Below are 25,813 nucleotides of genomic sequence, written 5' to 3'. Positions count from 1 at the left end.
AACTGAAGGGAAAGCAGAAACACTGTTGGTATGCAATGGTTAACACCTCAGAAGCACTACACAGATCTGCTTGCCTTTGGGCTTGCTTTGACCACTTTGCTGTACTTCAGTGTGTTTTAACACTCCAGCTTCAGGACACGGTTTAGTGGCCATGGTAGTGTTGGGTTGGCAGTTGGACTTGATGATCTCGGAGATCTTTTCCAACCTTAATGATTCTATAATGTTCCAGAAAAAGAACAGTGCATGCACCCAGGACACCTATTACCACCATAAAAGAAGACTCCTCGGGTCATCCCATATGTGAGCAATCTCAGTTTATAGGTTAGGAGCTAATGCTGCAAGACTTAGCAATTTTAGCTAGGAAGTCCAAAAGTCTCTCCTTCACCACTAAAAGAAGCATAAACCTTTCACTGAAAGAGACAGGATACATTTCTATCAGGTATGTACCTCAGAGGCACCCCTGCACTTTTGCTTGCAGTTGAGAGATTACAGTAACCACTTCAACCAGGACAGAGGGATCACAAGCTTCATCCAAAACTCTTCTCTAAAACTTATCTTTGTAAATGCCTGCAGAATCTAGCTTTTGTGTCATGAGAAATCTGGCAACTGATCTTTTGACTTCAAAAGTCCTGTCAGTGATAGCACTGGGCTGACAATGCTGGCAGTGAGCTTGTACATCTACGAATTAACAGCAAGGCTGCAGAAATCAAGAGCTGGTGGTAGTAAGAGCTAAACTTTGCACTGGATACTGCATAGAGGAAAAAACCACGTTGTATCAATAAAGTTACTGGATCTTGGCAAGAATTAAATGATTTAATGAAACGTGATTTCTGGGTCACAAAAGATTGTCTCTAGGCTGTTGATCTATGATATTTACACAACAATTAAGGCACATTTTCACTCATCAGCTCATTTGAAAGAGGATTTTTGAGGTCAGATTATGAGTTTGTAAATACTAATGAGTGCAGCAACTTTCCCACCAGCGGCTATCTGAGAATCAGCAACTCAGTCTGAAAACTTGCCTTTTACTCTCTGTCGTTTCCTCTTCACAACCATATTCTTCCAGGCTTTATTTCTGTAAAGCTCCTTTTGGAAGACATGTGGATTTGTTGAGATCTCATTGATTCAGAAGGTCTTTGGACCACTGAAACAAACTGAATCACGCTCATAAATACCGAGATCCCTTTTCTTTTTATTCTCACTATTGAGAAATTGCATTTGTAGTCCCATATGTGAACCAGATTAATTTGGAGCCATCTGCCATGAGCAAATTGCTAATTTTGGCAGATACCAGAGAGATGCTAGTATCATCCTTATGTAAACATTCAATATCAGCTCTGATTGTCGTGAAGAAAACAGCTACCCATAAAGGTACTTAAGGTTACACCATGGACTTGGAGTGATTCAGGTGACTGGTAACAGCTTCTCAAAGAATGGAAGGAGGACTCAGCACACATCATGCCTGGTGCACTGTAAACATATCCACTGTAGCAAGGCAAATCAAGATGCAAGATCTGTGTGAACTGAGTGTGTTGCCTTGTGAGCTGTGTGTGTTGCCTTGTGAGCTGTGATGTGGTTTTGGTGGAGAACTAGGACCCCTCCACAGGATTCACACAAGTGGCTGTTAAAAAAATGTCCCTGAAGACCTTATCTAAGTCAAAGGGAAAATGTGTACTGATTTCAGTGGGCTTCCAAATGTCCAGAAATATAACTGTTGTTGATAAATCAAAAGTGAACTACTTATGTAGGAAAATGTTAATTTTCAGATGTATTTCCTGTATTTTGTTGGTGCAATTTAGGTGCAGACTCCAGTCTGGCTGAAAACACAATCCACTCTATTGATAATAAGGAAAAATCTTCTTTCCTGTGAGTGTCCTGCTCTGGAGAGATTCCAAACCTGCCTGGACATTGCAATCCTGTGTAACCAGCTCTGGGTGACTCTGCTTTAGCAAGGATTTTGGACTGTATGATCCCCAGAGGTCCCTTCCAACTCCCACTATGCTGGGATTCTGTATGGTAAAACCCCCCAACATTCTAAAATGACTTTTAGAAGAGAAAAACAAAACAAAACATATTTAAATAACATGAAGACCTGGGTATGGACTGCCACGCCAAGCAGTCTGCAATACGTTTACTGCTTCTGCCACCATGCAATACAATACCAGCCTCTTCACTGTCCTGAAAAGCAAACAATAACTATCAAAATACCAGATTCAGCTCACTTTTCTTTCCTGGAGAACACATATTTACTGACTACAAACCTCCACAGGAAAAGCAACATCTGCCCTCCAGCTTCCAAGGATATTAGTTTGGTTTGTTGTTCCTCTTAATATTCATGAATAGGCTGCTTGCTTTCCAAATGTCTGGCATCTATTTGGAAAAAAACAAACACTAGCCTAGCATTCAAATGACCAAACAGCCATGCAAAATGACTGGTCAAAGGGAACTATGATTTTAAAAAAAAGAAGTAAACTGAAGGATTCATTGGAGTAAATTATGTAATACTGGGAAATAACAAGTGAACATGTAAAAGTCATAGAACTAGAAGAGCTCTTTTGTTACTTCATCTATTTTGAGTAGAGAATTGAATTTTCCTTTATTTCCCCAAGAATTCAGCTCTTGGTGCTGCACCAGGTCCAGACCACGTCCCAGTGAGGTCAGCAAAGCTCACACCTATGCTGCTGTGGGTGGGCAGGGCTGTCACAGCCTGTAGCACCACATGCTCTGCACCAATGGATCTTCATTTGCACTCTGGACCACATTTGCACAGTGAGAGTCAAAAAAGTGAGAGTGCCTCTCAGAGTGTGGTGTGGCATATCTGAGAAGAGAAGAAAGTGGACCCTTTAAAGGCTGAGCTTTACTCTGCTGGGAGTGAAGCACACCAGCACACTTCTATGGTCTTACCATGGTAACAAAAATAAGATGCTTGCACCATGACTCGTCAGTGATGGGTTAATGATTGGACTTTATGATCTTAAAAGCCTCTTCCAACCAAAACACTTCTATGATGACTTTCATACAGGACCCAAAATCTGCCATAGGTGACAGTATCTTTCAAAAGAGCTGTTAACTTTATTAGCCATGGAGTTATTCTGGCTGTAACTGGTAACGTCTCCCCAGCTTTATCTAAGACCCAGAGAAGCGGCACCCAAAACCATGACTCTAACTTATCAGGACTGGGCAGAACAAGGCTGAGGAGACATGTTAAGTTCTTAAAACAGCCCCTGAATTTTGCTTGAAGGTAAACCTAGAAGGAAATATGTTTACTCTAACACATCACTGTTCAGCACACTCATCTATCATGTGCTTTGTAGCAGCCTTTAGAGAGAGGTGGCTCATGCTCCTGGCTTTCACACGCTTCACATGTAGACAGAGTGATTTCTTCTTCTCCAGAGACACCCCTTACAGGAAGGGCTGCAGTGCGGGAGCAGCGTGTTGTTATAGTTACTGGCTATGACTTACCCCTGCCATTGTCATGGTATTTTCAGTAAATGGGGCTTAAACAGCAGTCTAGCAAAGGTCTGAAAAATAATAACTGCTTGCCTTCACTTAATAACAGGGCACAAGCATCTCTGCTGCCCAGTCTCTTCATCCGTTTCTCCCTGTTCCTTATATCGTGAATGAGAGCCTGAGTCTCTTACATAAGGAAGACAACAAAGGTCAATTCTTATCTTTGAATTCCTTTTTTTACTTCAGCTCCCTGGAAAGGTCATCATAGAGGGGAAAAGCAGAGCTCTTCCCCTTGGGCAGCTCTCAAGAGACAGGTATGGAGCATCCAGGACACATCGCCTTTTAAAGACTCTGGCTGAAGAGCAGAACTGTTTTGCCAGTTAAGTCTGTAAGAAGCCACAATTGTCTACATTGGGGTATCTTTTACTAGACACAGTCACTATAACCCCAGGAGAAGCTGGCATAAAGCAACCTGTAACATTTGTGATCGGGACTGTGGAAGGATGATAAGGTTGTGGGAATAAGTGAAAATACATGCCCATAAAATGGATTATCCTGAATGAGGCTGCTCAGCTGCTTTTGAGATGCAAAGACAACAATTAGCTGAGCTGACGTGAACAGACGCAAATAGGAAGAGCTCTTCATGCCTGGCAGTTAGAGAAACGAGACTTTGGTACCGTCAAATAATAACCTCTCAGAGGCAGGCAGCAGGAAAATGGGAACTAACAGGTTTTCAGAGACCCAGGACTCAGATAAATGAAGGTAATGCATTGAACATTTAAGTGAGAGCAATCAGAAGATGCTGCTTTTGTACTTTTGCCCACAGTGCAGCAAAGACAAACAGTCCCCAACTGGAAACAGGCTGCTACGCACAAGTCAAGGAGCTGCCTTCACTCAGGTTTGCTTAGGCAAACTTAACCTTCTGCACATTTAATGAACAGATTCTACTCAACCTTTTATGTAAGTGCTGTGACACTACCTATACATTTCTTAGCCAGACAGAAACTGCTCCATGAAGTGTGAATTTTTGTTACTACTCAACCAAAAAATCAGGTTTTCTCTCTGTTTTCAAGCATATGAACAGCTGATCAGGACAAAGCTGTCCTAATCTGATTTATCAGGAGCTCTTGTGAAAGCAACTACGTTTGGGATTCCCAAAGGACAAGCTAATTACTGAACATATTGCTGTGGAATTAGCATTAGGAACTTGAGTTCAGAAACTCTTCCTATATTAGCTTTGTAATTTGACAAGCTGACCAACTCTATCTCAATTTTGCTTAAATAGGCACTTCTTTCCATTTAATGTTATATCACTATACACAAACTAAGTGTCAATTATCATCACTGCATGAACAGTCAGCAAAACTGCTGAAATGGGAGTCCAGTCCTGCCACCCTCTTACCATCAAATGCTTCCTGCAGTTTACAGAAGAGCCTAAACCACAACCAGAAAAGTTAATCCTAGTTTGTACATAAGATCTTGCATCAAGCCAGGACTGATCTAAAACCTGCTGATGAAATCTGGTCTTGTAACAAACTTTGTAAATAAAGCTGAAGCTGGCACTGAATCTCTTCTCCCACACGCCTTCTCCTTCAAGTTGTAAACTCTGTGCAGATACAGACCTAGCTACAGAAGGAGAGCTGCACACTGGCATACAGAAAAACAAACCAGACCTACTATGAAATGTATCACTGAACTAGAGATGCTGGAGCTGAATCAACCTTTCTTCAGGGACCTCTTGTCTTTACAAAGCTAAGCTAACAAGGCTGTGAATTTGAGAGGAAACAGCTCAAGCTTTGGTATTCAAGAGATCTTACAGAAATTTGCATGAATCTCATCGCTTGATTTCCATGACATTGCAGGAGAAACTTCTCGTTAACCTGGCATAATTATTAGCAGTTCTTCATGCTACTGAAAAAAGCCCCTCTCCTTCTATTCTACTTTCTGTCCTGTTAGCCTATAGGATGGTCAAATGTTCTAGAAGACTGAGGAAAAAAATGGCTCATTCTCTATGTATGTCCATATTTAGCTACTTAAATTTTGTGGGCCTAAAACCTAGTACCAACATTTCAATTTTTAGGTCTGATAGAAAAGATTCTGCATTTCTCTAGTGATTAAACCACAGAATGGAATCACATAGCTACAGCATGCAGAATGCTGCCATTTTTAAGCATTAAGCTGAGCACTCTTGTCAGGGTCTTGTCCTTACTGTTTGCTTTGCCTATGAAAATTTACTGCTGAAAAATTGTGAGTCTAGCCATTGAAAACATTTTCTTCTATGATTGATTGGAATTAATAATTTCCTTCTTTCACATACAGAGGGATATGTTCAAACAGACTTCAAAACAAGGCTTCATATATGAGGATCATCCAAGTTTTGAATGTTCCTTTCTAAGCAGTGAACATGCAAAAATAGTCAGGGGTCAGTAACGTCTATGAACTATTCTAGTTATTGTCAGCAGTTCTTGCAAATGAGAAGAAGCAAAAAAGAAGAAGTTTGGGACCATGTGAAATATGACACTTGAAATGACAGGATTCAGACTGTGTTTTTTCCACAGAGATCCTTATGGCTTTGTGGCTAAGGATCCTTCCTACAAGGCATATCCAGTCACTGCTCAGATATATAGCAGCTTAGCTCATGCTGTACCATTACGTACTGCCTCAGCACTTCTGAACTGGAGCTCTCTGGAGATGGAGACCAAGATGAAACATCTGTCCTATGCCTAAGTAGTGAAGCCAAGCAGACTGCTTGCTTGCTTACAGTTATTTATAAGCTTGCGTGTTTTCAGGATTTACTTATGAAAAGCAATTCCACTTAATACCAGTACAACAGTGTGGCAATAGTTCATATTTATAGACTGTAATATAATTTCAGACAGACCCCAATTCCTGTGCAAAGTACATGTCTATAAATCAACCTATAAATCAGTATGTTCACAAACACTGTAAGACTGAAAAGAACACTGAGTGAAATTGAAAACACTAAGTATTTAAGTCAGTCTGGAAAGTCATCACCCAAACAGGGCTGCTCATATCTACTCTGGGCATTTAAAGCAATGGTCTTACATTAAGGACTTCGTTTTATGACTCCTGCACAGCACCTCTCTGTGCATTACCACACTCCTAATGCAGGATAATAACTTAAAAGTGAACTGGAACACTCAACTAACCTGTTTTTCACCACTTGGCTTCCTGTAATTCAGCAGAAGCTCCACAGCTCCCACCACCTCTTTCCGTATTGCATACAGCAGAGCATCTCCCACATATACACTGTGGCTCAAAAGCAGCTCCATGATCTCCAGATTTTCATTCTCTATGGCTATTAAAAGGGCACTGCGACCAAGAGGATCCATACAGTTAATGTTGATGTTGTAGTAGATCTCTGCCTCTTGTAAGGCATGTTTGACACTGGCATAGTCCCCCTTCTCCACAGCGCTGAGGTAGGCCTTCTCTTCCGCCGAGAGCTCTGCCTCTGCTCGCACGATCTGTAACGGGATCCGGTCTCGGTACGGTGAGTAGTTTACCTTTTTGTAGTATAGCTGGGCCATTGTTCATACTGACCGGGCAACCTGTGGGGCAGGAAGAAGAATGTGTGACAAAAGAGCTAAGCAACTCCTGTCTGTTCCTCACGGGGGACAAACTTCCAAAGATCCATTGCATGAAATGCTTCTGATTCCTTTTGAAGCTGTTTTATCCTCAATGCATTGACGCTAAACAACCCCACATTCAAGGAATCACAGAACTAATACCCTAGATTGAAAAGGACCTTTAAGATCACTGAGTCAAATCGTTTAGCCTAACACTGACAACTCCTCGACTACATGACTCCAGAGATGGGGACTTCACCACAAGTTGTTCCAATGCCTGATAAGCCTTTCAGTAAAAAATTATTCCCAGTATCCAAAACAAACTTCCCCTGGGGCAACATGAGTCCATTTCCTCTCATTATATCACTTGTTACTTGGTTGAACAGACCAACCCTCACCTCTCTACAATCTCCTTTTAGGGAATTGTAGAGAGCCAGAAGGTGTCTCCTCTGCCTCCTTTTCTCCAGGCTGAACAACCCCAGTTCCCTCATCTGCTCCGTGCAAGACCAGTTCTCCAGATCCATCACCATCTTTGTTGCCCTTCCGTGGACACACTCCAGTATCACAGTATCACAGTATAACTAAGGTTGGAAGAGACCTCGAGGATCATCGAGTCCAACCTATCAACACAGACCCCATGACTAGACCATGGCACCAAGTGCCACGTCCAATCCCCTCTTGAACACCTCCAGGGACGGTGACTCCAACACCTCCCTGGGCAGCATATTCCAATGACAAATGACTCACTCGGTGAAGAACTTTCTCCTCACCTCGAGCCTAAACCTCCCCTGGCGCAGCTTGAGACTGTGTCCCCTTGTTCTGGTGCTGGTTGCCTGGGAGAAGAGACCAACCCCTTCCCCAGTACCTCAGTGTCTTCAAAGGCTCCCTGAAAAAATGGTTACACTATTGCTCAGAAGAGATAGACTGGCAGACACTCAGAACATTTCTTTTATCTGGCCAGAAGCATGATCTTGAGGTTTATGGATAATCTGTGGCATGTACAAATAAATGCATTTCTCATCTTTGCTTTATTTCCTGCTCAATGGTTTTTTTTTTCATTTTCCTCCTTCACTGCTGAGCCTCAGCATCTCTGAACTGTCAGTGATGGGAGCTGCTGATTTACACTCTCCCCTTTATAGTAATAAGATTTATTTTTATTATTTTTTGTGCTTCTCCTCAGCTTCCATCTCTTAAAGTAGGTTTTTATTTTACTCTAACATTTATTCTTTGACTAGGTCACCATTTTTAAAGCTTGCATGTTTTTAAACTTATTTTCTCACTCTCCTTCATTTATAAATAAGACCTAGAGACAGGCTGAAGTAGAAAGCCTTGCCCTCCAGAGGTAGTGATGTTGTCTATGGTCTAGAAAAATGAGAAGTAAATTCTGCCCTGGAACAAGAGTAGCAAAGCTAATGAATTACTGCTCCTTTCACAGCTCAAAGAGCCTGGCAGGTGATTGAAGTAGGAAACATGGGCTGGATGGGCATTTGTATGTAAGGAAAAAAGGACCTACCTGTTTGGCACCAATAAACCACACCAGCTCAATGACTTCCTGCAGCAAATCAGACAGTTTTGTCCCATTTTAGTGCCCAATCCAGGCAAAAGAGGAGGTTCTGATAAAGCGATGATGAAGATACGATAGGATAGGATAGGATAGGATAGGATAGGATAGGATAGGATAGGATAGGATAGGATAGGATAGGATAGGATAGGATAGGATAGGATAGGATAGGATAGGATAGGACCAAATAGAATTAACCAGGTTGGAAAAGACCTTCGAGATCATCAAGTCCAACCTATTACCCAACACCATCTAATCAACTAAACCATGGCACCAAGTGCCTCATCCAGTCTCTTCCTAAACACCTCCAGTGATGGTGACTCTACCACCTCCCTGGGCAGCACATTCCAATGGCCAATCACTCTTTCTGTGAAGACTTTCTTCCTAACATCCAGCCTAAACCTCCCCTGGAGCAGCTTGAAGCTGTGTCCTCTTGTTCTGTTGGTGGTTGCCTGGGAGAAGAGACCAACATCCGCCTGTCTACAACCTCCCTTCAGGTAGTTGTAGACAGCAATAAGGTCTCCTATGAGCCCCCTCTTCTCTTGTGGTTCAGCTGCTGAACTGAGAGTGAGACACCATAGCTTCTGTTTTCACCATCCCACTGGATGCCATAAGGCAACTGTGTTCAGCAGAGCCCATTTACATTTTGCCTTTGGCTCCAGTGGAATGGGCCCAGTGTGGTGGGTGTGGGTGGATCTGAACTCCAGCCCAGCTGACACTGCAAAATAGTGGGTGGGTGTAGCACACAGCCAAGTTACATCTGCGAATTTCCTGGGGAGACAGAGATCTGTAACAGCAAGTTTGGTATCTTCTAAAATGTGCTCTCTTAGTATCCTGCTTTCCTACAAGTACCAAAAAAGTTTTTCTTGGTTACATTTCCAGAGTTAGAGCTCTTTGCAGATACGTTTCAACCTGAAGACGCACACAGAGGTGTTAGAAGCAAAAGACCTATAATCTGAGTAGAAATCCTTGTAAATGTATTGGCTTATTTTCTATGTACATGTTACGCCACTAAAGCTTTTAGAACTAAGGAACAATCTCAAGTGACTTTGGAGCTTCAAATCCTAATAAACTACAAGTGTAACCAACTGCTCTGACTAAGGCTCACAGGTCATTTTCAAATTTTTCTTTTGACAATGTTATCCCTGTGGTGTCCAGGCAATTCCACTGAAATACTGACACAAAAGGATGCAGAACAAGGTCTGATAACAGGTAAGGACTCAAGACATCTTTGAGAAACTAAGAATAAGCCCAAACAGGAAAGGAAATTCTGTCCTTGTGTGACAATCCAGCCCACAGGACCAGGGAATACCAGCTGTGGGACTGGTGGCAGTGGATGCTAGCTGCCATGTGGAGGTCTCCAAAAAACCTGAAGGATTCTGGTGACAAGTGCAGCTGCTAAAGTGGAACTGGCTATTTTTCACTGCTCTACAGTTTAATTGAATGTTCTATAGATGGTGAGTAACATTTGCAATGAGTTATAACAAATGTCACCTTACGAAACATCAAGCCAGAACTGGATCATTTTTCTTTCCAACAATTCTGTAAAAAGGAAAGAAAGCTTCAGATATCTTAACTTCTCAGTGAGATCTCACCTCCCAGTGCAGTCCCAGTCCAAGAAAGCATTTTGTTAATGCTGCAAGCATGTAAGAAGAAGCTGCTATAAAAGCAAAGAAGAAAGGCTCACAAAATGAGTTATTTGCCCCAAATTCTTCTCAGGACATCATCTGCACTAACAAACACACTGCTGAAGGGATTTCAAAATCACAGAATGCCAGAATGCTGGGAGCTAGAAGGGATAGAAATCATCTAGTCCCAAGCTCCTACCACAGCAGGGTTGCCTATGGCAGATTGCCCAGGATCACAATGTCCAGGCAGGTTTGGAATCTGTCCAGAGAAGGAGACTACACAACTTCTCTGGGCAGCCTGCTCAGGGGTTCCAGCACCCTCACAGCAAAGCAGTTTTCCCTCATGTTCAGATAGAACTTCATGGGTTCTAGTTTGTGCCCATTACCCTTTGTCCTATCACTTGGCACCTCTGAGAAGAGTGTGGCCCCATCCTCTTGACCCCACCATTTAGCTCTTGCTAAGCATTAAGAATATCCCCTCTCAGGCTGCTCTTCAGACTAAACAGTCCCAGGTCTCTCAGCCTTTCCTTCTCACAGAGATGCTCCAGGCCCCTCATCTTTGCAGCCCTTCACTGGACTCTGCAGTAGTTCCTCATCTCTCTTAAACTGGGGAGCCCCAAACTGGGCACTATACTCCATGTGTAACCCAAATAGGGCAGAGTAGAGGGAAAAGAGAACCTCCCTCAACATGCTGGCCACACTCCCCAGGAGACCATTGGCCTTCTTGTCCCAAGAGCACATGTATAAATAATAGCTTGGAGTTACCAAAACTGAATAACCTTTGAGGCCTCTTCCAACCAGAAGCTTTCTGTTTCCATGAAATAGATGCCAGCCTGGATTACACTAAAGATTGCAACAAAACCTTCAGCTGTTGAACAGTTCCTCAGCCTGAGATCCAGCACAACTGCTGATGGTCCTTGCAAACCTGATGCTTTTCTCTTCTACAACTAGCTAAAAGAGCATCAGTTAAACATGTGGATAGAATAAATGAGCCTAAGGATCACTCATCTCTAGCTGTCACTTCCAATGCCACCAATCTCCTGGAGAGAGTATCTCTTGATGAAAGAAATAGAGACAATGCTGGCAGATCCTGAATCACTTGTCTATCCCAAAGTGGTAGTATCTCCTGCTTAACAGTGGAAAAAAAGACAAAAATACTGCTGAAAGACAGGTAAGAAAAGGGGTAGCCAAGTCATAGGTACCTAGAGAGAAGAAACAATTAAGTACTTGAAAGTTATTGAATATGCAAATTTTGAAATCTGTGCAGAGAGCCTGAAAGCACGTTTTCCATGTGAATTCTCTTCAGAGAGAGGCATTTTCTGAGTTAATATTTGGGGCAAGGAAACATTTTTCTAGCATATGCCTGATTGCAGATGCCTGAGATGATATCCAAAGCAGTGGTGATACCTGTGGCTCAAACAGGTCTAGAAAAACTAAGAGAACCAATCAAACTAACCAGAATAAGGGGAAGAGGACTCACCACTCAGCTTAAGACTTTATCACCTCTCTCCAGTTGGGTTGCCCTTCTCCCTGAACTATTAGTCCAAATCTTCAAGCCATTTCTGCTCAACACCCTTTCTATGCTGTCTGTCACACAAATGAGAGCATTAGCCCCTGAAAAGCAGCCATAGCTGGTGGAAACAGCTCGTCTGGTTTGGGGAGGGAATGTTCCCAGCCACAATGAATTGCCTAGTAACACAAAATAGGGTTTCTATCCTTGAAAACATGCCTCTGCATCTTCTACAACTCAGTTCAAATGTATCTATCAACAGGGCCACTTATTTGATTCTGAAGAGTGAAATGGCATCACAGTTGCCTCAAGATGGTTTGGTGGGATCTCGTGCTGCCTGCTTTCCAGATGAACTCTTGGGATAGACATATTACAATCACAAGGGAATGGTATTACCTCAACTGAGGGCTGAAAACAATGGCTTTTGCTGAAAAATGAGAAATGGTTTTATACATGTCACCATCTGTAAGAAATTTACAGTCAGCATTCTCTACAGACACTGAACTGTCCTCAACAATCTGGATTATGACTTGATACCAAATGATCATCAGTTCATCACACTGATGTATCACACCCAGGTGAACAAGAGATCACTTCAGCACCAAGGGGGAAGAGACAACAGAAAAATTAAAATTAGCTTTCTTTTCCACTGTTTCTAATTGGAGAGAAAACATCACAAAGACTGCACAAAGTTTAGAGTGATGGGGAAAAGGGAAAGGCATGAGGGACGTCCTGAGTGACGCATAAGAAGCAGTGAGGAGGGGGCAAGGAGAAAGAAGAGCAGTGAAGCAGCACTGAACCATAGCCATTAGTTAAGAGATGTGGTTATGAGGACAGACAGGCAAATGTCACTCAGCAGCACTGCCTTTTGCCTCTAAAAATTTCATCAGTTTTCACTAAAAATCTTTTTAGGATCTGTTAGCAGCTGGACCATCCCTCATGTCCCACTTTACATGCACAACACACTCCCACATGCCACTGTCTTGCGAGAGTCAGATTGGGATGAGTATGACTGAAAGGGTGGGAGCCAGTGCCAGTGTACATCCCTGGAGCCAGTAGGCCCATTATAAAATAGGAGCTTCCTGGGTTTTATTTGCTTTTATCATCATTTGACTTTTCATGATGCTGATTAAGAGGTGGAAAAACACCACTGTTCCTGATTGCTGAGCTCCCTGTCTAATGGAAAGCAGCAGAGACTTGTAGGGTTAGGGAATTTAGCTATCAGAGCTCATCACTCCCAGGTGATGTGAGTATCTGGCTACCTGAGGAACAAATCACACACTGGATCTCAAACACAAGATCAATAGACAAGAGACACCTTTCCCATATGATGGGCCTCAGTACAAGCAATGAACTCACACCACGCATTAGAGCAGACAACAAAACACCTACCTGCCAAGTTGCAAATAGAGTGGTTGGCTGTCCCCTCCCTACCAGAGATTCACTCTGACATGTTGGCAAAACTGTGTGTGTGGCTTTAAATGTCACTGCATCTTCTCCCTGGGATCTGCTGAAGGGTTTATGTGCTGGAAAGCCTGCCTGTGTTTTCTAGTTCTATCAGCCCAATGAAGGAACTGATCTCTTGCAATGCATCTTATGTCACTGCTTCACTCCATCTTTCTCTCCAAGACATTTTTTTTTACCTTTTTAGTATTTCAGGGAGAGTATTTTCCTTATTTTGCAATTAAGATCTGGACTTCAGGTCTGGAAATCATGGAGCATAACTACTACAACAGCCTGACTTCTTTCCTCATGCTCAGAGCCTGTGTGCTACGTAATATTGATCTTTTTAAAAAAGGTTATAAACCTGACTTATGAAATAGTCCAGAAAGGCCACTTAGGTAAATAACATTACATGTAGTTAATGAACCAACTGAATTTGTGACTGCATCCTTCTTTTAAGTACTCTAGATCTTATTTACTAACAATGCCTAACTGAGCTTCTACCTCCCCAGTTTAAGGAAATAAAACTCACTTTGTAACATCCTGCAATTCCCTTTCTTCTGCAAAGATATTCTCTTGTTCCAGAAAATTGCTTTTTCCGTGGAGAGCAGTGAGAACCAGATTACAACCTTAAGTCAGACTGATTCTCATGATGCCTTTGAATCATACTCACCACCTTTGTGGTCAGCTGCAGAATTTCTTCCTTGATGCATTTAAATGTAAAAAGAGCAAGTAATGAATAAATTTACAACATCAGAAGTATGAAAAAAACATACAATTGTAATGATCACCTGGTGTATATGGCTGTGTAAATTCCCTTCAGCAGTAGACCCATATAGTCACAGAATCACAGAATACTTGGCATTGGAAGGGACCTTTACAAGTCATCTAGTCCACCCTCCCCCCCCCCGCCTACTTACAGTAAGCAAGGATATCTTCAGCTACAGCCCCAAACAACCTGACCTGGAATGGTTTCAGGATGAGGCATCTATCAACTCTCTGGGCAACCAGGCCCAGTGTCTCACTGCTCTCAGATTAAAAAATATCTTCCTTTTATTTAGTCTAAATTTCCCTCTTTTAGTTTAAAACCATCACCTCTTGTCCTGTCACAACAGGACCTACTAAAAAAACCTGTCCTCATCCTTCTTATAGGCCCCCTTTAAAAATAGCACAAGAAGGTCTTCTTGAAGCCTTCTCTTCTCCTGGCTGAACAATATTAACTTTCTCCTTGTAGGAGAGGTGCTTCAGCCCTCAGATCACTTTCGTGGCCTCTTACTGGCCCTGTGATCTCAGGAAGTTTATAATCAGCTCTTAAGTTATAGAAGATATATCACTCCTCTGAAATAAATGTTTTCCAAACCTTGCAGGGCTGCAGTACAACACAAAAATGAGAAACCGACAGCTAATAAAATTGGAGATGAGTAATCTATAGTTTCACTGCCCAAGATGAGTGAAAGGGAGAGCACTAATGGAATATGTGATAAAAATGCAGGAGGATATATCCTTAGAAGATGCAGAGAAAAAAAAGTCCTCTTAGAGCATTTTTCACTCATCATCACTTCAGGTGTAGTTAAGAATATGACACTGACTGGGTGTAACCTTCTCATCTAAGGAGTGTTTATAAAAGAAGACAACCTCAAACTTCAGATTCTACATTTAGAGAAACCAAAAGAAAATTCTCTGCCAGTAACTCAAAATGTCAGAATTTGACTCAAGTCCCAGCTGCAATTCTTAACTTCCTGAGGAGGGTGACAATTATCAAAGATATATATGTTTGAATTGGAAAGGCCAACTCTTTGGTATAATTCCCTTCCGCTACATAATCAATTGATGAGTCATGACCAACTGCATATGGATGTATAAATATATCTAGATCTATATGTAAAAATACCATTACAAAAGATACCATGCATATAGTATGCTTGGAAATGCCATTGAGCTTAATGAAGTACCTGTTCCTCTCTGAGCAGTAAGTGATCCTAACTAAAACTTAGCAGTCAAACTCAGTCTTCTGGCTTTAGGGCGCTCAATCATGTTGCTCCAGGACACCTACAAGGCTGGAAGATGGAAATCTTGGCACAGGTGAATCCTCTATTAGATGGATAATCTCTCTGCTCAACACAGCCTTACTGAGAGCCAGTATGACTTTCTAGCACAAACCTGAGCAAGAAGTATGGAGCACTGCAAAATGTACCACCTTCCATTCCATGTGCAAAGCACTCAGCTTGACCTTCACAAGGAGAGAGGCACAGCTACTGAAGTATGCCAAAGAAAAATAACAAATGACACACATATGCTTAAACCAATGGGAAGAGCTTGAAGAACAGCATGTAACAGATGTGAATCATGTAATCTTGGTTAAGAGCTGAAGGGTTCTCCCATGCTCTGGTCATGACTAGGGCAGAAGAACCCAGAGAGATGAATACAATGAAACTGGCCTCAGTGTCAGGCTAAACTCTACAGAACAGAAACATTGCATGGTTTTCATAAGGAGGGTTGTAGATGCAAGGCTCCACCTCACTGTATCTCTTCAGAATCAAAGTCAGCTAGCTGGTAGATAGTTGTTACTTTCACCTGTCCTGAAAGCAACACACAGGTTCCAGCATGTCTTAATAGAAAAGGATGACAGAAAAAAAAACCCTCTGGTGTAGAGCTAATCACAAGGATCTCCTTGGGAGGCAGAGGGAACAGGGAGTGTGGACCCATCCCTGGAATATTTCAGCATTACCTCAACAAAAATCAGTCTGGGCTACTAAAATGACTACCTGGTGATGGAATGGCTGCAGCACATGCTTTTAGCCACTATTACAATAAAGTATTTACTGTTTGTAAGTCTCCCACTTCTTTCCACACAGCCATCACACAGGTGTGAATACATAAAAATGCACCATTATTAGGAGCTCAAAAAAAACACCCTCAAGAAGCCCTGGAATATATTCATAGTATGTATCTCTGCAAATGCAGACAGAACAGAAAGCTTATTTTGTCCATCTGACGTCATTGTCCTGTCCCCTACTCAAAGATGGGTTATCTAATTAATTTTCCATCATTTAATAACAAAAAAGGATATGTCAGCTGAACTGAGAAACAGCATCAAGCAAGCCACCCCGCTGTCTTATCTGCTAACACAGCACTAACGTGGCATGGCATCATTATCATCCCTACACACTATGTCCACTGGTTCTGCACCTGCTGCTGGTAATTTCTGACTGCTGTAGCCTGGAAGAAGAGATTTATTTTGCCTGTTCCCGCTCTTGCTCAATGAGTGTTGCAATCATTTCTTCAATCAACAAGATAATCTGTAAACAGCATCCCTAAGAGAGCTGGTAGCACTGTGGACTGTCAGACCTGGCTGAAAGCACCACTAAATAGCCCAGCTGCAAAAGGAAAAGACAAGGTTATGGCACAGCTGCCACGGTGGGGAAAGGGCAGTTGCAGCAAGCTATAAACAACTAACAGTGACAGGTCAGGCTCTGTTTCCCATTTTAGCCATGGGTGGATTTATTAGTGGTTCTCAGTTACCATTTCTGAACAAGCTGTTTTCATTGTGACCCATGTGAAAATACAGTCATGACCCAGCATACACAGCAGCCATCACCTGCAGCCCTCTGTGCTGTCTCTGGCATTGGTACTGTGCATGAGAAACTCCATCCCTGGCTCCATTTTAGTTTTGTTCCTAATTTTGTCATTCAACCCTGACTAGAGGTTCTTGGAAGGTAGAAGAAAAAAACATGTGCTCAAAAAACTGTTTCTCAATTTCAAAGAAAGGCTGGTTTAGATAACACTATGTTCACCTGCAGCACTTTTTGGAGATGAAAAAGCAAAAGACTCATGAATCATTGAATTGTTCAGGTTGGAAAAGATTTTTAAGATCATTGAGTCCAATCATTAACCCAGTAATGCCAGGTCATCACTAACATGTCCCTCCACACTACATGTCCACAGCTTTTAAATACCTCCAGGGATGGGGACTCTGCCACTTCCCCGGGCAGCCTGTTCCAGGAATTGACAACCTTTTAAGGGAAGATTTTTTTCCTAATAGCCAATCTAAACCTCTCCTGGTGCAAATTGAAGCTATTTTTTTCTTGTCTGCTCACTTTTTCCTTGGGAGAAGGGATGACTCCCACCTTGATACAACTTCCCAGAGTTAATTTCCAAACTATGGTAATTATGAAAAGATTAAAAACCAAATTCCCTGCAGCTAGAGAACGCTGGAGTCAGGTACACAAGGAAGCTGTGTGCCATGGGCAGAGACCACAACACTTGCATTTCACAGTCATCTGCACAAAAGGGACCAAAAAGAGAGATCCCAATGGGCAAGGAGTAGCCTCTCCATTGAGTATGACAGTATCTGGCAGAAAGGCTTGTGTGCCTGCACTCTGTGGGCAGGGACCACTTTAGGAAGGGAACAACTCTCCTTCCTCAAACCTTCACAGGAGAAAGCAAGCCAACAAATCCTGTAGTCTGAACCACCAGGATGGTTGTAGAGCTGAGAAGAATAAACATTTTTACAAGCAAAAGGTCTTACTGAATGTACAATTTCAAAATGATGGAGAGCACACATTACAGACTGCAATGGCAGTGCAATCACAGTTGATCTCAGTCAGATTTTGCACAAGTCAGGCCTAGTCCTAGCATCCTGTGGTGGTTTTAGGCTTTTAAATTTAGTTATGTATTTTGAGCAGAAAAGTAGAAAAATATAAATAAATCACTATTGGGTGTGAAAAGGAAAACAAAAGATTATTCTAAATAAATTCATTGGATAAATATCTAGAATAAGATGAGCTGTACCATAACAACTCTTCCCTTTTTCCCCTCTTCTCTTCTGATCTCTGGCTGGTTTTGCTTTGCTCAGAAGAGATAATGTGCTTTTGGCTGACCTTGGCTAAGTCTAACTTCTCTGCTCCTTTCTCTTGTCCCTTTTGTATGGGGGGGAGGGGGGGGGAGGAGACAGGGAGGGTGAAGCTAGTAGCTTCCCCTGGTCATTGGCCAGGGGGGTCCTTGTGCTATTTATTAATTGTAAATAACTGTAAATATTGTAAATACTGTATATTTTGTACATATTCATTGCATTCCATTGTAGAGTGTAGATTTTGCTTGTAAATACAGCTTCATTTGCTTCTAACTGAGTTGGTCTGGCAAAGTTCACATTGGGGGGAAACTTCAACCCACCACACATCCTTCACTGACACTTCTGTTGAGACAGTCTCTTGACAAAATTACTGCCTCAGCTGTGCTGTAAAGTAGGTATTTTATGGGGAGATGGAAATGCCACACATTAAAAAGACAAGACAAGTCTTCATAGAAAAAGTGGGAAGGAGCATCCCCTGACAACAATAATGAACAGAACATTCTGCAGATAAAGAAGCAAAGCCAAATCCTAGTTCATTAAGGTAGCTCAGGAAAGAGCCTAAAACTGCAAACTGGACAGTTTTTGAAGACCCACAGAAAGGCTGGAAGAGATAAAAATACATTCCTTTTAAATGGAAAAATGTTTTCAAGAGAATTAAGCATGTGAATCTAACAGACACAAAAATAAGCTACACAGACATAAAGCATCACAGGAGTGACACTATTATATTGCTTTTAAGTAAAGAAATGCATAGGAGACAGATATTTGCTTCTATTAATGCCCTAATAAGGTTCCTGAATAATACCTCCAGTATAAAACTTGCCCATTCAATCACAACATCATTCTTACAAAGTCAGATTTGGGTCAGAGACTTGTAGGAATAACCATGTTATTTCTTAATCTTTGCATACTTACATTGTGCCCTTTGGCTACCAAAAGCAATAACACCCATCTCTTCTGCGGCTTTTCAGCCACAGATCTCACAAATCAGTTTTTAAAGCACAGACAGCATTCACCCTCTCCTTGTATGGACAGGAAATCCACAGCAAATGGAAGGAAAGTGAGTTGCTTCATCTGCTCATGACAGTAAGTGGCAATTGGCCATGACTGCCCTGAAACACACACATGTATATGTACAGCTTAATAATTGTAACAGATTCTTTGCTACCTCCTGAGACTAGCACAATGCCAGAGAGTCAGAGAGCTGAGTCACTGAGCCCCTTTACAGGGATATGAAACGCTCCTCCCCTGCCCTGTTGTTGCCTTCTGTACAGAGAGGAGCAACCAGGAGCTTTGCCTCTGCTCATGCCTGCTCCTCATCTTAAAACCACTGTGGTTAACAAAAATGCTGCAGTCTCTCTGCCTTAGACTCACATCTGAAGTCTGTAGATGTCCTGCCCCATGCTCTTGCAGAGGAGGCCACCTGGCAGCTTCTCCCAATCTCATGTCAGTGACTTTCCTCTCCTGGGACCCATGCCCTGATAAGGGCAGTAGTACTGTCCCATGAAATGTTGCACAAGAATTAATGATAAAAAATGGAAGTGCCACTTTACTAGAGAAATACCTCACTTTGAATAATCCACAGGGCTACTCCATCACATACTGAAAAATCTGCAGAACATTATAGTGGAGATCATCCCCTGGTCTTCCCAAGGGGAGCTTTTCACACGGGCATCAGATGTTTTTTATTTCCTCTCCAAGTTTTTGTCTGCAGTATAACTTAATGCCACTGCTTTTTTATATTTTTTCTTTCTTTCTTTGAGAAACTATTCTAAAATGTTCTCTCATTTTCTTTTGGATTTAATTTTGCAGCTTGCTTCTCTGTTCAGCTAAGTGTTCATTCAAGATGCTGCGGTTTTCAAGAGACATCTGAGGTGAGGCTTGTCAGTTTTTCTTCAGAAGAGACTTATTTTGTACGCTCTCAGCTTTAGGCTGAGCTACAGCATAACTGCAGGGGGTTCATGTTTAAACTGAGCCGTATTCCCGTGGCTGCAGGAGTGGGCCTTTATAAAGGAAACACACAAATCCATAAATAAGGCTTGGCACGATTTCACTGCTCTACTTAATGCCGACATTTGCGAGCTCTGTTTTCCCAAGCCTCTTGCTTCCAGATTCCTGCACCTGCTAATTTGTTAATTCTGTTCTCAGTGAATTTAGACTTGTGTATTCTTAATTATGTTAATGAAGAAGAAACTATTTTAAAAATTAATGTTTTGTAAATTTTGAAAAGAAAACAGCGAACAAATACCTTCCCCCTGTGTCTGTCTTCACTGTTGGATTCACAGACCAGTCCAGGGCATTACTTTTTCTCTCCCAAGTTCTTCTTCTTTCTCCCTCTCAGATCTCTTCTGGACACAGCTTCACTTTCCCCTTTTCTGTCTGATCTCTGCTGAGAGGAAGATCTTGCAGGTTAATGGAAATCACCCCTGAAGTGGTAATTATCACAGCTGTCTCTGCTAGTTTTATTTTCCTCTCTTGATATTGATCTCCTCTTCCCTCCAAGGCTCCATGAAAGCTCTTTGCTCCTGCTCTCTTCCAGCTAGCCTTTGTAACTCACCCCTGGAACCTGATGGGAGTTACTATGGTGCACAGACCCAGGAGAGTCCCCCTTTCATCCTTTGGGAATCTCTCAGATATCTCTGACAGGCAGGACAGTTATAGTTCTGGCAAAAGAATGAGGCATAAGACAATGTGTGGTCCCTGCTATGGAGTAGCTGTGGCCTCTCCTCCCTGTGCACTTAAAATTGCCATGCACCACTCTTCTGCTTTTCTTGAAAATCACTTTGCAGAACTGGTTTATGTTTTCCTGGCTTTCACAGAAAATATAGGTCAGACCATGGTAGACATAGGTTAAGAGAGTAATTTACTGCACATGAAAGGATAAGTGAGTATGGAACTTGAAAAGAAAAGAAGTGACCAATTGCTTAATTTACCCAAACAACATCTTGGGTTTCTTCCTCTATGTGCATTCCTGCTGCACCTTTAACTGCAATTTATGTGCCTGCCTTCCCTGGGTATCTCTATGCAAAATCTCCTCTATGCTAAATCACAGCTAGACAGCACGCAGGTTATCGTTCTCACCATCTCCCTGACAAGACAGCATCGTTTCTTACAGTACAGATGGCTTACATGATACTGATCTCTGCCAATGTTTTGGCATTAAGATTGAGGATAAACCACACCAGCAGTCAGGCCAGGTAAGCAGTATCACTCTTAGCAGCACATCAAGGAGCCATTTCACCCCAGGAGAGCAGTTTTCCCCAGAGTTATGTGCTCTCCATAACTGTTCACGGCCTGCAAGACTAGACTACACTAGATCACAGTCATGCCATGCTTGTCACTTCCTTGGGAGTCTAGCCACATTTTCTGGGGTTTATTTTCAGCCCTGAGCTTTGGGAGTTCAATAATTACATGAGAATGTGTTCTTCTGGGGGAAAAAAAAAAAGTTTCTAGCCTCTGGGGTGTGAAGTAAAGAGTGTGAGTCACTGAGTGAACTTCATTGATGCAGAAACCAGACAGAAAGTGTCCCAAACTCAAGGGTTTAAAAAGATCATCAACTTTAAGCCAAACTTTGTAGATCTCTGGGGCAGAGAGAGGAGAAATGGGGCTTTGGAGCCCATGGGCTTGGCAGTACTGTGGCTGCTTGACTTGGGCATGGCAGACCCTTGCAGGTCACAGTACCACCTTCTCTGTAAGCCCTCTCCCGGCTGAAAAAATAACAGCATGGTGCATGCAGCAAGGGATGTCATTGTGCTCTCCACTGGTACCAAGCAGCTCAGGGCCATGGGGGCACTTTGTACACTGACTCACGCCCACACTCTTTGAGGACTGCCTGCTCTGCTATTTATAAAACTAAAAGGGTGTTATCACTCAGTACTCACAGTACAAAAGCGTTGCTGGGTATGCTCCACGAAGACAGTTTTGTGAGTCCATTAAATCATGCCAGCTAGATATCATCCACCCTTGTTCACATCTAGCATGAGAGGATCCCTTTGACTCAGTCAGATAAAACAGCCACCAATTTAACACCACTTTTGGCAGAGGAGAAATGCATTTCTGTACATGCCTACTTACAGCCAAGGCCTGCTTCTCTGCTCCAAGACACTTCTATTATTGCCATGCAGAGCTTAAAATCCAACGAGAAAATAAGTTACAAAGTAGACAATTTTACTTAAGCACAGTCAGGACTTTTGCTATAGGCAGAACTGCAATCAACATGTATATCACTATCCAGGCACTGTTTTCACACTTCTTTCTTTTTTCTTTAAATCACTCAGCCCTAAGAGCCTTCTTCCCCCAAATCCTTGCTTACTAGCATGTCTGGGTTCCCTGCAAAACAGAAAGCATCATCATTTCTTAAGTAAAGAAAAGAAGGAGGCATGACTAACTTTCAAGAGGAAGCCTAGGGACAGTAAAGAACTTCATTCCACCCCAGACTCACACCTTAATCACTGACTGCTGGCTGAACTACACGTGGAAGGCTGCAGAGGAGTGAAAAGCTTCGAGTTAGCACAGCTGTTTTCTTGACTGATGTTTTCACCAGAAAAAGGCACCGGAGCAGCAGATGTATGGTAATGACGCTAGTCTCTTCTGACAGGCACTGTTCTCTCAAATCCTCCTTTTCTTTTGCTTTTTTTCCCCTTTGATTTCTTATCTGAAAGCTTCCATCTATGATGGCTGCGAAGAAAATATGAAATTGTGGGTATCTGATACTTCAGCAGCCACAGGAGTTAGCAGAGAGCCTGGGAAAAGAACAAAAGGCTCAGAGAAGTTTAAACGATCCCATCCATCTCAGCGAGGGGCTAATTCTGGGGCACGATCATCAAGGTGTCAATCTTGATTGCAATTCCAGTCCTTATACAGGAAAGGAGATGGAAAGTTACTGGTTTGCATTACGTATCCTTCCTACTGCCACGCTTGGGTGTCATTTGAAGACACCCTGACTTATTCTGCCCCATCTAAAAGGGGTTGCATGCATAAAATTTGTACAAGAAGAGAACAGAAAGGGAGCTCTGCTCAAGGTGTTCATTGAGACGAGACACAGGAAACACACAGGCAGAGAATTTAAATAACTACACAACCTGCTGGAGGGACCACTGTAGATGTCAGACATCACTCAGATATTGTTTCATCTGGCAGATGTTACCTTAATGAGTAGAGACTGGAGAGGCACTTCCACCTTTTGCTTGCTCAGCCTGACCCCAGTCCTGGATTCTGAACTACCTCCTGCTGTGAACAGTGTTGAAAATGTAATCCTCACTTCTGAGAATCATTTCCAGAGAAGCAAGTCTTTTGACATTGACTGGAGAAATGAGTATCAAGCTCAGATTCCCACTGTCTAGCTACCTGAGGTTCAGCTTTCTGCAAACCTTCAAAGCTGTCAGGAGGGCTGGGGATAACCACTGGGGCATCGGTAGAAATGGTGTAACCACACCAGCAGACCCTTAAGTCTATGGCAAAACAAGCAGAATTAATGTGTAGGAAAGGGGATTAGTCCCCTCTAGAGCTCCACTCTGACTTTCACTTCTCATGTCAGTTATGCAAAGGGTCTGGTGGTCCCCAACAAATTCAGGTCTGCCTGTTATATACTCCATCAAACATGCAAAATGAAGGGTGAATAAAATCCTTGAGGTGCCTGCAAGCAAGGAATCAGGAGTCTAGCTGGCAGTTTTAACAGCAGCATTTGATCTGCCTGACAGCTACCTCCCAGTGACAGGGCAAACTGGGGGTTTTTCCACTGCCCTTCTGGTGCACCACTGGGCAGGTAGGTTTTCAGATATGCACTTCTCTTTGCTTCTCTCATTTGGTTTTGGAGCACATGTCATCACTGGTGGCTACAAGTAAGGACACCAAGAGGCCCTGGTGTTGGTTGCTGTGACAGGAATGTATTCTGTTTCCAGAATTTCTTTTTCGCCTTCCTCCCAGCTTCAGTACCTTCCTCTCACTGTACAGCTCTCATTTTCAGGATACTGTCAGCGCTGCTCTTTCCAGACACGTAAAGCAGATAAAGTGTCTGATTAAAAACCAGATTCAAAAGGCTTAATCCAGCTTCTCTAACAAACAACTGGCAAAGATATTAAATTAAGACCCGGGGATTTTTTTCACTTACATTTTCAATGGGCATGGACATAACGACCATGTACACTTCTATAATTTGAAGCTCTATGGTGAGTTTTACACATTTTTTAATCCACCTAATTAGCTGTTAGCATTCTTGAACACTGCCCATTAAATTTTATTACCCACAATCAAGTTCTCATAACATAATAGCAAAAAAATTACTGTGAAAGAGTATCCATGGAAGACACGATACATTGTATGCATCACTGCAAGGGCAATCTGGGGCTTTTCTCCAACTCTGAGCTGTTCCTTTGTGGGCTGCTTGATCAATTAAAATCCCGAGCTTGATTTTCCTTGGGGGTACGGTGTCACAAATCTAAAATTAATTCTTTGACTTTTTAGACTAACCCTGCCTCCCTAGTGCTTTAATTACATGCAGGACTTAATGTGGCTTCACTGAAAGTATTCAGGTGCACAATTTTCTCAAGACTTTCTCATTTTCCAGCTCCCTTTCTGAAACTATAAAGGATGTTTTCTGGTATTTAGTAGCTAGTTTCAGATAAACACTGAATTTTTTACACTGATGAACTAAGGCAAAATTCTTCTCAAGGTACTGAGGTTACATTTGCTAGACCCTGTGTTCTGACATGCCAGGATGGACCAGAACTATCTGTTAAATGGTACAGTACTTGTAGCCTAGCTGGGTCTCCTCAGCTTCTTAAGTCCCTGTTTCTCTTGAGCTTTTCATCAAATCCCTTCACAGAGGACAGCTCTCAAGTAAATAGCTCCATTCAGCACCAACTTTCTTGTGCCCTCCAGCATCTAAGGAGCCCTGGCATTCTCTTTTAGCTGGATTTTGCTGTCAGTGAAGAACTCAAGTTTGTCTAAAATGCATGAAGCCTGCTGTTTGCTTTGTTTGCATACCTCTGTCCCAGCAGGCCTGGCTCCTTGCTTCCAGAGCTATCAGAGCTAAAATGGTTCAGGTTCATCTTTACTGATTTCTGATCAAAACACAGAAGTTTAGACCTCACTACAAGCAAGCACCTCTGGCAACCACAATCACTGTGTTATTATATGAGTGCAGCATCTCATTTAGTAAGGAAGTAAGAATACATACATAATAAACAAGGAAAAACTTCTTTGCTGTGAGCATACCAGAGGACTGGAATAAGCTGCCCAGAGAGGCTGTGGAGTTTCCATCTCTGGCAAGATTCCAAAGCCACCTGGATATTATAATCCTGGGCAGCCTGCTCTGGGTGACCCTGCTTTAGAAGTGGAATTGGACTAGATGTTCTCCAGAGGTCCCTTCCAACCCCCCCTTCTGTGATTCTGTGTGTCCTGCCAAAACAGCAGCCTACAGAAGCTGAGCTGAATAGCCACATACATGTACCTCCAGCTTTCACACAGGCATATGGAAACATGGAAAACCATAGGGCACCCACCATGGTCACAATGTATTCCTGGAGAGTGGCAAACTTAGCTATTCACCTCCTTAGCTTTATCTACATGAGCACAAGAACTATTATTCTTCCCACAACAAGAAAGGGATGCTGCTGCCACTGCTTATCCTACAGTTGCAAGGGCAAAGATTTTATCTGCTCCTTTGTCAGCCTTTCTCCTTGCAAGAGGGGTGTTCAGCTGTAGCAAGAAGTGGTGCATCTCTTAAATGTTTCAGCTCAATCCTATGCACCCAGGAATTTCTCCTGTCACCCAGAAGACACA

The 25,813-nt window shown here is 42.5% G+C and overlaps 1 protein-coding gene across 2 annotated transcripts in view; it reads right to left on the bottom strand.

Moving 5' to 3' along the window:
• Positions 1-22,356, bottom strand: part of TRPC5 (transient receptor potential cation channel subfamily C member 5) — a 91,495-nt gene extending 69,139 nt beyond the window's left edge. The window contains exons 1-3 of one of the 2 annotated variants that reach the window (XM_068152001.1): positions 22,106-22,356; positions 20,280-20,420; positions 6,621-7,019 (exon numbers count right to left, since the gene is read on the bottom strand). In XM_068152001.1, the coding sequence (XP_068008102.1) occupies positions 6,621-6,998 (378 nt within the window). In that variant the 5' untranslated portion in view covers positions 6,999-7,019; positions 20,280-20,420; positions 22,106-22,356. Of the gene's footprint in view, positions 1-6,620; positions 7,020-20,279; positions 20,421-21,912; positions 21,966-22,105 lie in introns of those variants that run through there. The other variant, XM_068152002.1, reaches the window with a different exon arrangement.
• Positions 22,357-25,813: the final 3,457 nt, after the last annotated feature.

The sequence above is a fragment of the Melanerpes formicivorus genome, unplaced genomic scaffold, assembly GCF_026170545.1.
Source record: "Melanerpes formicivorus ecotype bairdi unplaced genomic scaffold, bMelFor1.0.p_v2 SCAF_22, whole genome shotgun sequence".
Classification (NCBI taxonomy): Eukaryota; Metazoa; Chordata; class Aves; order Piciformes; family Picidae; genus Melanerpes; species Melanerpes formicivorus.
Note: the sequence above shows the minus strand (reverse complement) of the source record. Positions and strands in the feature narration are given on the sequence as shown.